We start from the raw sequence: 15640 nt of genomic DNA, 5'->3' as shown, positions 1-15640 counted from the left end.
CACGCCGTTTAACAATCAGGTAGTGAGCCTGCAAGCGCTGCCCGCGGAGGAGGCAGACCCAGCCCTTTCATTGTTGTGTCCTGATTCGCGCTTGCGAATATATGGGGACCACACTCAGAGCCTTAGATCCTCTGACCAGCTCTTTGTCCATTACAGTGGTCGGCAGATGGGAAGTGCCGTATCTAAACAGAGGTTGGCCCACTGGATAGTGGATGCCATCTCCCTCGCCTTTGGGCCAGGGTGAGCCGTGTCCCCCGGGGGTGAGAGCGCACTCCACTAAGGAGCATCGCATCCTCCTGTGCGTTAGCACGCGGCGCCTCTCTGACAGACATTTGTAGAGCTACGGGTTGGGTGACACCCAATACATTTGCAATTTTACAATCTGCGAGTGGAGCCGGTTTCCTCAAGGGTATTAGGCAACCCTTGGTGATTGAGGAAACGATTCGGTTGAGGTGTCGAAACACGCTTGCTGCGCCACTCTCCCTAACCCGGAGATACGTGCGCTTTTTCAGCTTTGTCAGTTTAGTTCCCCATTTCTTTGGCGAACCCTGCAGAGTTCCTCCGAGGCCCCCAGCACCTGACTCAGCGGAGGAGTCAGGTGTTGGCCCGTTACGTTGTCGGCATGCCCGCTGGTCAGCCCGCGTTCTGGGTATAGGTGCCTGCTATGTGTGATCCCCGCTGGCGATCCCATACGTTCACTCAGCCACGGTATAGTCCCCCCTTCTAGGGCAGGCTCGTGTCTTCCCTCCCCGCTAACCATCCTTATGCAAGGACTCCCCATCTCTGGGCTAGTCCATAGGTTGTCACCAGGTCTCCCCTCTGGGTAACAGGTGAGCTCCGCAGCGTCCTCCCTATCGGGACTGAACGCTTTCCCAACGTACTGTCGTATCAAAGCCTATTTTACTGGGTTATTGCGACTCCCCGAAAAACATAACTGTTCTGAACAGGTAAGTGAGGGCCAGGGGACACGTTGGAAGACTGTGTCTCGGGGCGTTGTAGGTGCGCTCGCTCTACTGCGTGGCACACCCTTCGCCAGGGACGCAGTAAGGTTCTTTCGTTGTGGCGTTTTCCATAGATTTCCCCATAGTGGAAGTTTCCACATAGCATTGGAGTTCCCCATCCGAAGGGGAACGCTACGGTTACTAAAGTAACCCTTCGTTCCCCGAGGGGGGGAACGGAAATGCTATGTTCCTTCGCCACAACGATTGTCCCTTAGCTGTTGAGCGTGAAAGTCTCTTCAGCTAGAAAAGGATGTCGAGCATGGCACTGGCTGCGTCTTTATAGCATGACTGATTGTCATTGACGCCAGCTGTGCACGCTGACGCTGCCAACTCATTGGCATTTCATTGGCCCGTTTTTATACTCTTTCAGATGATTGGATTCTGACGAAATCCCCATAGTGGAAGTTTCCACATAGCATTTCCGTTCCCCCCCTCGGGGAACGAAGGGTTACTTTAGTAACCGTAGCGTTTTTACGTTTATCAATGCAAAACATTATGACCACCATACTTTTTTACCAAGCTTTATAGAATATTTCCACAAAATTGCATTTAAGTGTCACAATGGTATTTATCAAATGGTATTTATCAAATGGTATTTATCAAAACACATATAAACAAATCATTTGATGAAAATTTAAAGGGTTAGTTCAACCAAAAATTAATATTATTTTATTTATTTCCATCACCTCATTCCAACCCTTGATGGTACATTTACACCAGTCATGGATGTAGCGTCAAGTGTTAGTGATTTACATGTTAATTTAGGGCAGGGCGATTAATTGAAAAGTAATCGAAATCGACATTCAGAACCTATAATCAATCAAATTTTTCTAGGACAATTTTCTCAATTACGTTCCCTATGTGTGCACGTGACCCCGCTCTATTAAAGGCTGTGGTTGATTTCTACTTCTGTGGCCACTTTGCAGCCACATTGATCTCTGGTCAAGTAGGACAAAGAACTCATTCTTGAGCCTTACTTTGCACTACATTGACAATAATCGGGAAGATGCGCCTGAGATGCTTTTATATGGCATATAAAACTTGTCAGTAAACTATAAGGGCAAAAAAGAGTAATAAATAAAATAATTGTTCATTAATCGTGATCGAGTTAAAATGTTCAAATAATTGAGATTTAGATTTTAGGTCAAATCGCCCAGCCCCATGTCAATTCATAGTTAATATATCATATGAATAGATGCGATCAGACATTCTGAGGCGATATTTGCACGATAATGTGATTTGAATGAATGACACACAACAAATTGAGCATTTCAGCAATTTGATGCACGATTAGCGCAAATCTCTTAAGCAGAAAAAAATCTCTTAAGCAGAAAAAATTTGTGCCTTGTTAACCAATCAGGAGCTTGCTCTAGTAGAGGCGTGATTATGATGTAGTGCCTGAAGTTGGTGTCCTGAGGGGAAATCCTCCTGCCGACAGGGGACAACAGCTCATCAAACTGTGACCGGCTTGTCAGTTGATAAACTCACAAAGCTGGGAGTACCTCAGACAGATCTAATGGCGCCAAACAAATCTACTTTGTATTTCAGCCTTCCTAAAGCACATAAATTACAGTTACTTTCTTAATAAAATCCATGTCAGCCATTAGCAACAAATCTGTCACCAGGCAGACAGACACCCCTCTCATGACATGAATCAGTCTCGATTGTGAAGTGAATTTCACACGCGAATGAAGCGAGCAAACTCAAAATGTTAACGTGTCTATTTACACACAAATAGCGTAATCTATTTGCGCAAGCCGTGTCTGGTGTGAATGCCCCATGAAACATTTGTACATATTCACTACAAATTAAAGGTGCAGAATGTAAGTTTGACACCCAGTGGTTGAACTAGGTATTGCACATCTGGTTGAAAACAAACACAAGATTTGAAAACACCAACAGCAGTGTGCCTGATTGTCGACCCTAAAGGCTGATTTAAATCGTGTTCTAAATAAAAGCAACGGCACACGATAGAAGGAATATTTTCCATATTAAACAGAGTTTCTGTTCTAATTTAAATTTATTTATTTAAATTATAAATTTATTCTGTTCTAAAGTAATCTGTTCTAAGAACACTTGAAATGTATATTTTGGAAACGGTTATTTCTTGCAGCTGAACAATAGAAAACTATGACAATCACCTCAGGTACACCTCATGTGCTTTATTCAGTGTTAATAATGTGAGTTTACATGAGATTTAGCCATAGAATTAAAAACAGCAGCAGATAGTTCACCTCAGATATTAAAAATAAAATAAATCATTTGAAATGGAACTTCAGTGCAAGCCAGCTCATAATCAGTGATTCAGGATGTACATTTAATAATGTTAAAGAGGTTTAATATGCATCAAGTGCATTACAAACCTTACCATTTCGCTGGGGTGCAGCAAGTGCACTATTCTGTGCTTCTAAATGGCTGTATTTAAATGTTAAGTCTGGTGCAAACAGCCCAATTGCATATCACTGCAAATCTGGTCATGTAGCATGTTGTTAGGACAAGGGGTTACAATGTAACCTGCTCGCTTAATTTTAAGTTTGTAATATTTATATTATTTGCTATTTATTAACGACCTCATGTGGAACTCTGAATCTGCATCTCATTTTGTAGGCTGCAACTGTCCGCCGGAGGTCGCATTTGTCAGAGATGCACAATTTATGCATATGTGGAAATATGTGGTTTTCCACCAAGGCAACCCAGAGTGCTAAAATATAATTGGCTAAACTGGCATTGGGTCGGTTAAATGATCAATACAAAGACAGGTGTACTGGCACATTTTGAAAGCAAAATTTCTGATTTAGCACTGTTTTTCAGATAGACAAGAATGTTCACTTGGCATGTTTCTTAAATATCTGCAAAAATATCATGGTAATTTTATGCTTTAGAAGTGTCAAAAACTTTAAGATATTTTATGAAATCTGAGAGCGCCCTCATCCTCCATAGACAGCAAGAATCTCAACTTATCCAAAAAAAAAAAAAAGACTGTATGCCTTCAGTTGGTTCAATCAGAACATTATGAAGCTAAAAGAATACTTGTGTGCACATAAAACAGAAATAATGACTTTATTCAACATTTTCTTCTCCTTATCAGGATGTTTTTTGGTACCCTTGCTGTCTATGCAGTATCAAGGAGCTCTCAGATTTCACCTAAAATGTCTCAATTTGCTTTCCAAAGATAAATTAAAAGCAAAGCCTTAAAATAGAAAATTATAGATTTTTTTTAATAATAATTTTTTAGGGGTTTTCACCTTTAATGACAGGACAGTGGAGATTAACAGACAGGAAAATGTGAGGAGCAGAGAGAGAAGAAGGATCGGCAAAGGACCTCAAGCTGGGAATCAAACTCGGGTCACTGCGAGCACCTGGGTGCTATATGTTGACGCACAAACCACTAGGCTGTTGACACCGACATAAATTACTGATTTTAATGATTAAATTATCATTTTACGTTTTCACCAATCTTTGTCATAATACTTAAAAACACTTTTTTGTTGTTGCAATTTTCCATTAAGAACTTCATGAATAAAAACTATAGTAGTATTATTTGTATTTTCTAAAGTATAGGCCAAAATAAATGTTCCTTTATTTTTAAAAAGATATACTATAATCCTTGAATGAAGATGTTAGAACATTATTTCACTCATATTTTCTTTCACATATTTGAAACATTGAAGCAGACACTTTACTTGGATTTACTATGCTTTCTTTGTGTTTGATATCTTTTTTCAAGCTAAATTTAATGTGGGCAGCACAACAGGATCTTTTATCCACATACATTATGCATACTGCTGTAACTTGCTGTAAGCCTGTGCCAGTGTCATAAAATGTTGAATGAAGGAACACGGAGGTTTAGTTCAAATAAAAACTTTTTTTTTTTTGCCCACTATGAGTCAGTTTACAGTTAACAAGGTCAGCTGAGGTTAAGTAAACGAAACTTTAGAGGCTGCTGAGAACACATAGATGGCATTTTATCATTTTCACTATGAATCGGTGCACTTAAAGCTGAAGTGTGCAAGTTCTACCCCAATTGTGCCACCGAAGGGAAGTGTATAAACACAGACTGTATTATTAATTCTAAATACTTTGTAATGACTGAGAAAATACTTTACACTGAAAAATGACACTGAGGAGAAGACAGAATGTTCCATGAAGGAGATAATAATGGGGGCCTCTACATTCCTGGTGCCTGGACTACATTGACCTTGATCCTAATCAGGTTAATTTTTTACTTGCGGCAAAGGAGGGAAAAAAATGTTTATGTCTCCTTCATTGCAAAATATAACATGCAGCTTTTTAGGTTGGGTCATTCCCCGCGATGAGCAAAATGCCTTGCATCATCTTGGTCAAACTCAAGACAGCATGATCTCAGCAATAGATAGAACACAGTGACTGGATGGTTTCAAGACAGCTATGAGGAACACATTTTGTAGATTAAGATATATTCCTGGATCAATACCCTTTTTTGATACTTAAGTATTTAAAAACACAGTCCTAACCATGCCCCTACCACTTAACCCAACTCAACCCAGAACTTTTCTCGCAATGATATTTGAGCAAAAACAATGCAGAAAGCCCATATCCACAGCTTAAACTTGAGATTTACTATAAACAGTTCCTTCAAATCTGATTGGTTGAGTGGAATGTCAGTCCAGGATCAACAAGACGTTCTGCTTGGTGAAACCATGTGCACCATAATTGACGCATTTCATATTAATATAGTTGGAGTCAGTCATTTACTTAGTATTAATCATTTTAAATGAATAAAAAGTGACTGTAAAATATACATAATGTTACGAAAAGTAACAATTAGTTCAATTCGAATAAGTGCTGTTTCTTTTAAACTCTGTTTTCATTAAGGGAGTAGGGATGCACCAAATTGGGAATTTTGTTATAATCGAATTAATAATCGAATGATAACTATTAATCTTACCAAGTTTGAAAAAAACCAATGAATAAATGAAGCTTTAAAATCTATTAAAACAGGAAACCCTGTGCTGTTATTTCAAATGTGATAATAGTTTAGTTTTGATCAAGTAAATGTAACCTTGGTGAGATGTTAGATACCGATTTGAAAACATTAAACTTACATGTCAAACCTTTGCGCGGCAGTGTTACATAAATAACCAAAACATTAACTACATAATGCTGATAGTTTGTGTGGCTGCTAAATCAGGTTCTCCATGTTAAACAATTTACAAAGTAAAAACGTGCATCCAATATAATGTTGTTGTTTTTTCCCTCGTCAAGTGAATGTTTTTCATTGAGTCTCAAAATTCCTGCATTCAGTTTCACTTAGTTATTCAACAATTTTGCATCACAACTGATGAAAACAACACCCCCCCCCCCCCCCCCAAAAAAAAAAAAAATTAATTAAGCTCAAGTGAACCTCAAACCACTGAACTTCCTCACAACCTATTAGTGGACTAGTAATTTTTTTAAATAAGTAGCTTTTTGACATCCCTATCATGCCAATCTATGCTGTGTCTTCTGCTGCTATTATTTGGAACAATAATTGACCTTCCTGGCGAGCACCTGATAGAAAATTTGCAACAAGATTACCATGATTATCTGAAGACAAATGCACACAGCTCTAACAAATAGCCAATCAATTCTACCCCTCCTAACCATGCTTTACAAATTCCTACTTTTTTAAAGTCAATGAATGAAAGCTATTCAAAATCCACCTCTTAAACTCGAGCAGCCAGTCGCAGAATGTGATAAGAGGTTTCCTCTGCAGGTTTGGTGAGTCTCCAGTCCTAAGCAGGTCATGATACGTCCTGAGTATCTCAAGGTGGGCTCCTGATAGCAGCAGAACTTTGTGAAAAAAGCACAAGGCCCTCGTTCCTCTGGGTTCTCCATTGATTGTGAAAGTGAGACTCCTTCAGAGAAAAAAACATCTCTGCTCCAGTAGCAGGCAGAGAGGAGGGAGCTGAAAGACCAGACTTTAACTCCTCCCTGCCACTGAAGATCATATACACAGAAGATAATTTAAAGATAGACCCTGCTTATGTCTGGCAAGAAGATGTGTTTTCATTGATATGATCACAATGGGGTTGAATTGTATTGAGCGTGACCTTCATTTTGACTGTTGTTGTAGTATAGGCACACATGTGGTCAAACAGCCACAATAAAGAAGCCTGCGCACTGCCTACTAACCTTATTTTTAAACATAACACGGTTAGTTGTTGCGCACTGGCCATAAAGATGGCAAACTTCTCCAGAAGTTTGTCAAGGAGGAAAAATATTTTTAAAAGCAGAATGTTCTTTTACCAGTACAGAATCAAACATATACATAAACTAAAGGGTTCAGTATGTCGTTTCTGTGGCTTCTAGATCAGGAACAAAAGCTGAAGAGAGCAGTGCATTTTATTAATGTGATTGCGTTGTGGGAAAATGCAGTGCGTTTTATTAATTTGATTGCATTGTGGGAAAATGCACTGCGTTTTATTAATTTGATTGCGTTGTGGGAAAATGCAGTGCGTTTTCTTAATTTGATTGCGTTGTGGGAAAATGCAGTGCGTTTTCTTAATTTGATTGCGTTGTGGCAAAATGCAGTGCGTTTTATCAATTTGATTGCGTTGTGGGAAAATGCAGTGCGTTTTATCAATTTGATTGCGTTGTGGGAAAATGCAGTGCGTTTTATTAATTTGATTGCGTTGTGGGAAAATGCAGTGCGTTTTATTAATTTGATTGCGTTGTGGGAAAATGCAGTGCGTTTTATCAATTTGATTGCTTTGTGGGAAAATGCAGTGCGTTTTATTAATTTGATTGCGTTGTGGGAAAATACAGTGCGTTTTATCAATTTGATTGCGTTGTGGGAAAATGCAGTGCGTTTTCTTAATTTGATTGCATTGTGGGAAAATGCAGTGTGTTTTATCAATTTGATCGCGTTGTGGTAAAATGCAGTGCGTTTTCTTAATTTGATTGCGTTGTGGGAAAATGCAGTGCGTTTTCTTAATTTGATTGCATTGTGGGAAAATGCAGTGCGTTTTATCAATTTGATTGCGTTGTGGGAAAATGCAGTGCGTTTTATCAATTTGATTGCGTTGTGGGAAAATGCAGTGCGTTTTATCAATTTGATTGCGTTGTGGGAAAATGCAGTGCGTTTTATTAATTTGATTGCGTTGTGGGAAAATGCAGTGCGTTTTATCAATTTGATTGCGTTGTGGGAAAATGCAGTGCGTTTTATCAATTTGATTGCGTTGTGGGAAAATGCAGTGCGTTTTCTTAATTTGATTGCGTTGTGGGAAAATGCAGTGCGTTTTATCAATTTGATTGCGTTGTGGGAAAATGCAGTGCGTTTTATCAATTTGATTGCGTTGTGGGAAAATGCAGTGCGTTTTATCTATTTGATTGCGTTGTGGGAAAATGCAGTGCGTTTTCTTAATTTGATTGCATTGTGGGAAAATGCAGTGCGTTTTATCAATTTGATTGCGTTGTGGGAAAATGCAGTGCGTTTTATCAATTTGATTGCGTTGTGGGAAAATGCAGTGTGTTTTCTTAATTTGATTGCGTTGTGGGAAAATGCAGTGCGTTTTATTAATTTGATTGCGTTGTGGGAAAATGCAGTGCGTTTTATTAATTTGATTGCGTTGTGGGAAAATGCAGTGCGTTTTCTTAATTTGATTGCATTGTGGGAAAATGCAGTGCGTTTTATAAATTTGATTGCGTTGTGGGAAAATGCAGTGCGTTTTATTACTTTGATTGCATTGTGGGAAAATGCAGTGTGTTTTATTAATGTGATTGCGTTGTGGGAAAATGCAGTGCGTTTTATTAATTTGATTGCATTATGGGAAAATGCAGTGCGTTTTATTAATTTGATTGCATTGTGGGAAAATGCAGTGCGTTTTATTAATTTGATTGCGTTGTGGGAAAATGCAGTGCGTTTTATTAATTTGATTGCATTATGGGAAAATGCAGTGCGTTTTATTAATTTGATTGCGTTGTGGGAAAATGCAGTGCGTTTTATTAATTTGATTGCGTTGTGGGAAAATGCAGTGCGTTTTATTAATTTGATTGCATTGTGGGAAAATGCAGTGCGTTTTATTAATTTGATTGCGTTGTGGGAAAATGCAGTGCGTTTTATTAATTTGATTGCGTTTTGGGAAAATGCAGTGCGTTTTATTAATTTGATTGCGTTGTGGGAAAATGCAGTGCGTTTTATTAATTTGATTGCGTTGTGGGAAAATGCAGTGCGTTTTATTAATTTGATTGCATTATGGGAAAATGCAGTGCGTTTTATTAATTTGATTGCGTTGTGGGAAAATGCAGTGCGTTTTATTAATTTGATTGCGTTGTGGGAAAATGCAGTGCGTTTTATTAATTTGATTGCATTGTGGGAAAATGCAGTGCGTTTTATTAATTTGATTGCGTTGTGGGAAAATGCAGTGCGTTTTATTAATTTGATTGCGTTGTGGGAAAATGCAGTGCGTTTTATTAATTTGATTGCATTGTGGGAAAATGCAGTGCGTTTTATTAATTTGATTGCGTTGTGGGAAAATGCAGTGCGTTTTATTAATTTGATTGCGTTTTGGGAAAATGCAGTGCGTTTTATTAATTTGATTGCGTTGTGGGAAAATGCAGTGCGTTTTATTAATTTGATTGCGTTGTGGGAAAATGCAGTGCGTTTTATTAATTTGATTGCGTTGTGGGAAAATGCAGTGCGTTTTATTAATGTGATTGCGTTGTGGGAAAATGCAGTGCGTTTTATTAATTTGATTGCATTATGGGAAAATGCAGTGCGTTTTATAAATTTGATTGCGTTGTGGGAAAATGCAGTGCGTTTTATTAATTTGATTGCATTGTGGGAAAATGCAGTGCGTTTTATTACTTTGATTGCGTTGTGGGAAAATGCAGTGCGTTTTCTTAATTTGATTGCATTGTGGGAAAATGCAGTGCTTTTTTTTAAGTGTTTGCGTTGCGAGAAATTGCAACATGCGTGTTGTCAAATGGATGAAGATCTTTTCTTCCGTTGGGTAAATCTTCAAAGGGAACAGTGTAGGCTACTCTATAACAACATTTGCATCACCATGGCTATGTTGTTTTATCTTAACAATAAAATGAAAACATGATATAAGGAACTGGCTTTTTTCATTTTGATATTAACAACTTAACAGACACCAAAAATGTTGAGGCATCATGTAGCTATACATTTATATGACCGTCATCTTCACTGTATGCATATTTATAACAAAACAAAGCCTATAACAGTACTGCCTCCTTTAATTTTCATTGACAATATGAAACATACCCTCTCTTTTGCTTTTTTAATAATTAAAGTTTTAATAATCAATAATGGCCAATACAAAAATATAACGTACAATAAGTTTATACAATATAGGAAATAAAGTCAGGCAACCAGTGCAGAATCTGTGGTTTTGTGGTCCACAAATCAGAATCTGTATACGTGGTTACATCAATTATTATATTAACTTATCTTTGCGCTCATAACATGCAACTGAGAACAAGTATTAGATTCAAAAGACCAAAGAGTCTTTAGATAGAGAGATTAATTAAATATCACATTTAAGAACTATTGTGAGATGAGATCCAGCGGTATATCCTTGATGAACTGTCCGACATGTGCTGCTCTCACCTGGGGAGGTGTGCTCAAAGCACCCTCTGACTGCCTGGAGCTCAGACATCCACATATGCTGCAGCGCATGCCAAAGTGTGTGGTCACGTGATGTGCGTTTATAGTGGCGTAGTGTGGACGCAGATCTTTATAGAAACGTTAGATGAAACGCCACGTGGATTGTTTTCCTTCTAAAACGATGTTTTAAAACTAAAACGTATTGGTGTAAATGGGGCCTTAAATTGCAGCACGTTAAGCTCTCATGGCCACCATAGCTTTGGGTATATACATGCATATCAATACAAGAGGACAGAAAGGGCATTTGAATAAGTGTAAAATAAAGAGAACCCACACTTACCCACAGACATTCCCTTATCAAAAAATAGGTCAAAAGTGGACAAAAGTGACACATTTAAATGGCAGGTGTGACGTGCAGTCTGTCACCCTTGCCTACCTATGGCCAAATTAGTGCACTTAATATCACGTGTAAATAAAAACTTAGAAGAACACTAAGCTTTCTGTTTAAAAGCGAGTGTACCATGCAAGCTTTGTATTTAAGATTCGAGAGCAGTAAAAACAAAGACTAGCTCTTAGCTGAAATAACTCTCCTCTCTATCAACATGGTAAACATCTTGTTTGACAGACAGCCAGAAGATGAGTAACTGACACGGGTCTCGCTCTGCCAAAGACGTTTACATTTCCACTCGCTGTGGCGGTGTGACCTCAGCATAGCGAGAGACCTAGAGGTGCAGAGCACATACAGCCGCGAGCCACCAAATGCAGACGCCGATGTCCTGTCGACCTTTCACATGTCAATCAAAACTCTTGAGTCCAAAACTAAGAGGCAAAGAAATGTCAGGATTCTGAATGCAGCTTCTGTGTATGACGGAATGGAAAGAGAGCTTTTGTTTTTTCAGCGGGTACAGAAATAAAGTGTTATCTAATCACCTGGAAATAGAGACAAAAGCAATCAGGATGTAGTGCGATTTGAACTAGGCAGAGAGCCAAGTTTATAATTTATTGGCTAAATTTATGCAAGCGGGCAACCATTGTGAAACAAGGGGCAATTTTAAAACTCTCAATAAGCTCACCAAAAATGGGCAACAAATTGGACTGACGGCGAACACTTAGCCAAGAGGGACACATAAATCTGATATCTTCTGTGATTTTGTTAAAAGGACAAATAGCTAAATACTACTCTGTTTTACTTCACAACAAAATCTCAGATAAATGCAGCCGTTCCCAACATCAGATGCGCCAAACATTAGGTTAACAAAAGATAACATTAGAAATCTTTCCCATTTTGCCTAAATAAACACCAAATTAAAGTTAACATTAAATAAAATAAAAGTGGTAGCAAATGACAATCCTTATGTTACAAGTATTTCATTTTATATAAGTGACGTTTTTAAACTAATTTTCTAGAGGAGCATGTGATATGATTGATCAAAGGTGACTCTTATCTGTAATCAGCAATAATCCAATCAGATTGATCCAAGCCTACAATAAATAGACCAATTTCATCCTATTGCCTTATCTTCGTTTTAGAAGAATCCCCCCTTCCACCCCATCTCCTCCTTTTCCTCCTTTACCAGGGGGAGCTCTCGAGACCTACCTGATCTCGGGCTCAATTATCTCCAAGATCAGGTTTCTCTCCCGGGACAGCATGCCAAACCTGCTAATATTGTCAAACAATATCTAATTGTGAACTCTTGAATTTTTTCAAAATAAAAACATAAACGGCATATTAAAATGAATAAATATTTAAAATATTTCAGAGATAAGTAAAAATAAAACTATATTAAAACAAAACAGCTTTTTAAGTTGAAATAGAATTAACATTAAATTAAATAAAAGTGGCAGCAAATGACAAATCTTATGTTGCAAAGTGTATTTTATATAAATGCTGTTATTTAAAGATACAAAAGGTACAAAATGTGAAACAGCACAACTTTTTCATAATAAAATCTGCGACAGAAGCATGAAAAAATATTTCAGAGACAAACAAAAATAACAAAACTACATAAAACAGCTTTTTAAGTTGTAATAGGATTAACAATATTGTTGCTTTTATTGTATTCTGACATTAATTAGACTAAAACTTATTTAAAAAAAGGCTTTCTGTTAATTGTTACCCACGTGAGCCGTGTACTGTTCTTGTTGGCCAAGATGATCTTGAAAAAGAGAACCATAAAAGCTATAACAACAATAATTTAAGTAAAAATGAGAATTTTTAATGCAATAAATTCCCACGTTAAAGGGATAGTTCACGCAAAAAACGAAAATGTACTCACTATTTACTCACCCTCAGGTGGTTCCAAATCTTTAACAGGGCTCGAAATTAACCTATTTTCTTGGTAGCACCAGACAAAATTCTTATCTGTTTATTTACTTGAGTAAATGTGTGTAAATCTATATTTATTCAGTTTTTAAATTAATTACAGCAACATTTTTGACTAATATGAAAATGTTCATCTAATTTCTGTACAATGCAGTTTGTAAAGTAATATTTTCTGTCTTTTAGTAGATCTATTATATGAGAGACTTGCTTTGTTGACCAAATGAAGTGAATCTAATTGGATTTGCATTTTAAACATTAACATTCACCAAAATTCTCTGCAGAAATAGCAAAAAACATCCGCAGATTCCGTCTGGCCCTACATATAACTTATTATTTGCATACGTCATCTTAATAGCATTAACAGTCTTTTCACGAGCTGCAATATTAGTATCATCTCAGTGAATGCCTGCTCTTTAGCGATGGTGAATCGCACGACTGACACCATCGTGATGATTAAATAAAGGATTAAATAGAACATCTCGTACTTAAAATGTGTGGATGTGGCAAACACTGTTACCTAAAAACTCCATCCCACCGGCTTTACGTTGAATGCTTCAGTCATTTTATTAGCGGATTTTAACCACTGGAAGTTGTTTATCCACTCTTCAAAAAGTGTAAATGCTGGATTGACATCCATTACATGATCACTAATTGTTGTTTTCATTCTCTCGTATCCAGACTTTTAAATTTTCGCGGCTGTAGCTCCCTGTTATCGGAACTAAGTGATTGACAGCTGATATTAACCTATCCATTCGCGTTCTGTTCTAGCGCAGTGGGCCAAACAGAACAGATTGAAGGCGGGACAAGCATTGCGGGCTTTGTTTACTCTAGCAAGTTTACATGTCAACTGTTTTAAATCATTCCTGAGTGCTGCGTTTGGCGTTTTTAGGTGCAAAGATGTATAATGTGTGAATGTCTCCTAAATCTGCTCATGCGGTGAACATTTTGCTGTGAAAACTGGTCACATGGCAACAATTTTCTGCAATATATTTTGAGGTCACATAGATAACATTTCAGGCGCATTTGCGACCAAAACTGTCACAATTTCAAGCCCTGTTCAAGAGTTCTTTTATTCTGTTAAACACTAAGTAAAACCTGTAACCACTGACTTCAAAAGTAGAAAAAACAAATACTAAGGAAGTCAATGGTTACAGGTTTCCAGCTTTCTTCGAAATATACTCTTTTGTGTTTAAAGGCTGATTTACACTTCTGTCTCAAGCACACACGTATGTTTATGCTCTGGCGCAGCCTTCGCGCGGTCTCATAGCCCTTGCCATGCCTCACGTGTTTACCTTATGATTAAAGTTGTTGCACGTCCACCAGTTCCCGCCTCTGAATGAGCGAGTTTTAGCTACTTGTATATTAAGGTAGCGTTAAAAAAAAAAAACACCTGCGAAGAAACACGACACAGAGGAACATAAAAACCTTCTGCCAGCTAGCTATTCGGAAGTGTGATTGCAGAGCAACACAAACAGCATGCAGAAGTATAAATGCACGACTCCACGCAAGGCATGCGCCGGGAGTCACGCCAATCACTCGACGCAGAAGTATAAACCAGCCTTAACAGAAGAAAGAAAGACAAAGAGGTTTAGAACAAGTGACGGGTGAATTTTTGTGTCATTTTTGGGTGACCTATGCCTTTAATGAATGCATATTCTTTAGTAACCAGTAATCAATTATCTAAGGATATGTTGTGTGTCCCAATTGTCTTTAGAAGACTCAACCCATCAGTTTTGTTTAGCTCATCTCAGCAAGTGACTTACCATTTTTGCGCTCATTGAGAGGAGGAAGCCTCTGGTTGGGGTGCAGGGACAGTTCACCCATTTCATGGGTTACAGCCTCACTCTGTGGGCTGGGTGCCAACAGACCCCCAATTGCAGCATCCCCCTGTTCCTCCATGTCTCCTCAGCTGAGGAGTCAAGGGTCTTGTGGGGGATCAGCAGGAGAAGCAGCCACAGGAAGCTCGTCACTTCAGTTTCTGCAAAGACACAGTTCAAATACATTACAGGTCTGCAAAAAGTGAGCAAAGCAACCTGGTCCAAGGTTTGCAGGCTGTGTATTACTGATCGTAGTTGAAATGGAGAGTTTGGGGATGATGTAATAGGTCAAGGATGTGGTAGAGTCTGTAATTTCACTTTAGCTTTTCAAAACACTGAGGAGGTGTTGAATCTACAGCATATACAGTTACTGCTGTTGCATATATAGATCACAGCGCTAACAAATAATAAATACGAGTCTCTCCACAACCGGTGAATGAATAGACGTTGTGTTTGCTAGCCTATCATTACTTCAACTTTACATCATCCCAGTGGTTTAGATGTGAAACCAATAAAAACATAAACACAGCGCTCACCATGGTGCTGTAAAATGCTAGAATACACTAAGACCACATCAGCACAAACCACAATCATTCATTCCCATGAAACGCTCACCATTCAAAACCTTCTGTCATGGCCAATAAGAGGATCGTTTTTCAGCTGCTAATTTCACAAATATCAGATTGATTCATAAAGCAGAGTATGCCCACTCAAGTAAACACTGATACGGTTTCACCAACTAACAAAGCAAGGACTTTGGTTTTCAAGCTGCCATCTGTGAAAAGTGACAGATTCATTTTGCAAAAAAATAAAAAGAAGTAACTGTCAATGCAGTAACTGTCTCTTTCATAAGACCGATCCAGCATTTCAAAGAGAATGGCAGATTTTTAAACAGGAATGGCAGCTGTTT

The 15640-nt window shown here is 38.2% G+C and overlaps 1 protein-coding gene across 2 annotated transcripts in view; it reads right to left on the bottom strand.

The window, feature by feature from the left end:
• mrtfba (myocardin related transcription factor Ba) overlaps positions 1-15640 on the bottom strand; it is a 73768-nt gene that overhangs the window by 39360 nt on the left and 18768 nt on the right. For both annotated transcript variants that reach the window (XM_056469273.1, XM_056469274.1), the window contains exon 2: positions 14677-14891. In XM_056469273.1, the coding sequence (XP_056325248.1) occupies positions 14677-14812 (136 nt within the window). In that variant the 5' untranslated portion in view covers positions 14813-14891. The remainder of the gene's footprint in view (positions 1-14676; positions 14892-15640) is intronic.

The sequence above is a fragment of the Danio aesculapii genome, chromosome 12, assembly GCF_903798145.1.
Source record: "Danio aesculapii chromosome 12, fDanAes4.1, whole genome shotgun sequence".
In the NCBI taxonomy this organism is placed as follows: Eukaryota; Metazoa; Chordata; class Actinopteri; order Cypriniformes; family Danionidae; genus Danio; species Danio aesculapii.
Note: the sequence above shows the minus strand (reverse complement) of the source record. Positions and strands in the feature narration are given on the sequence as shown.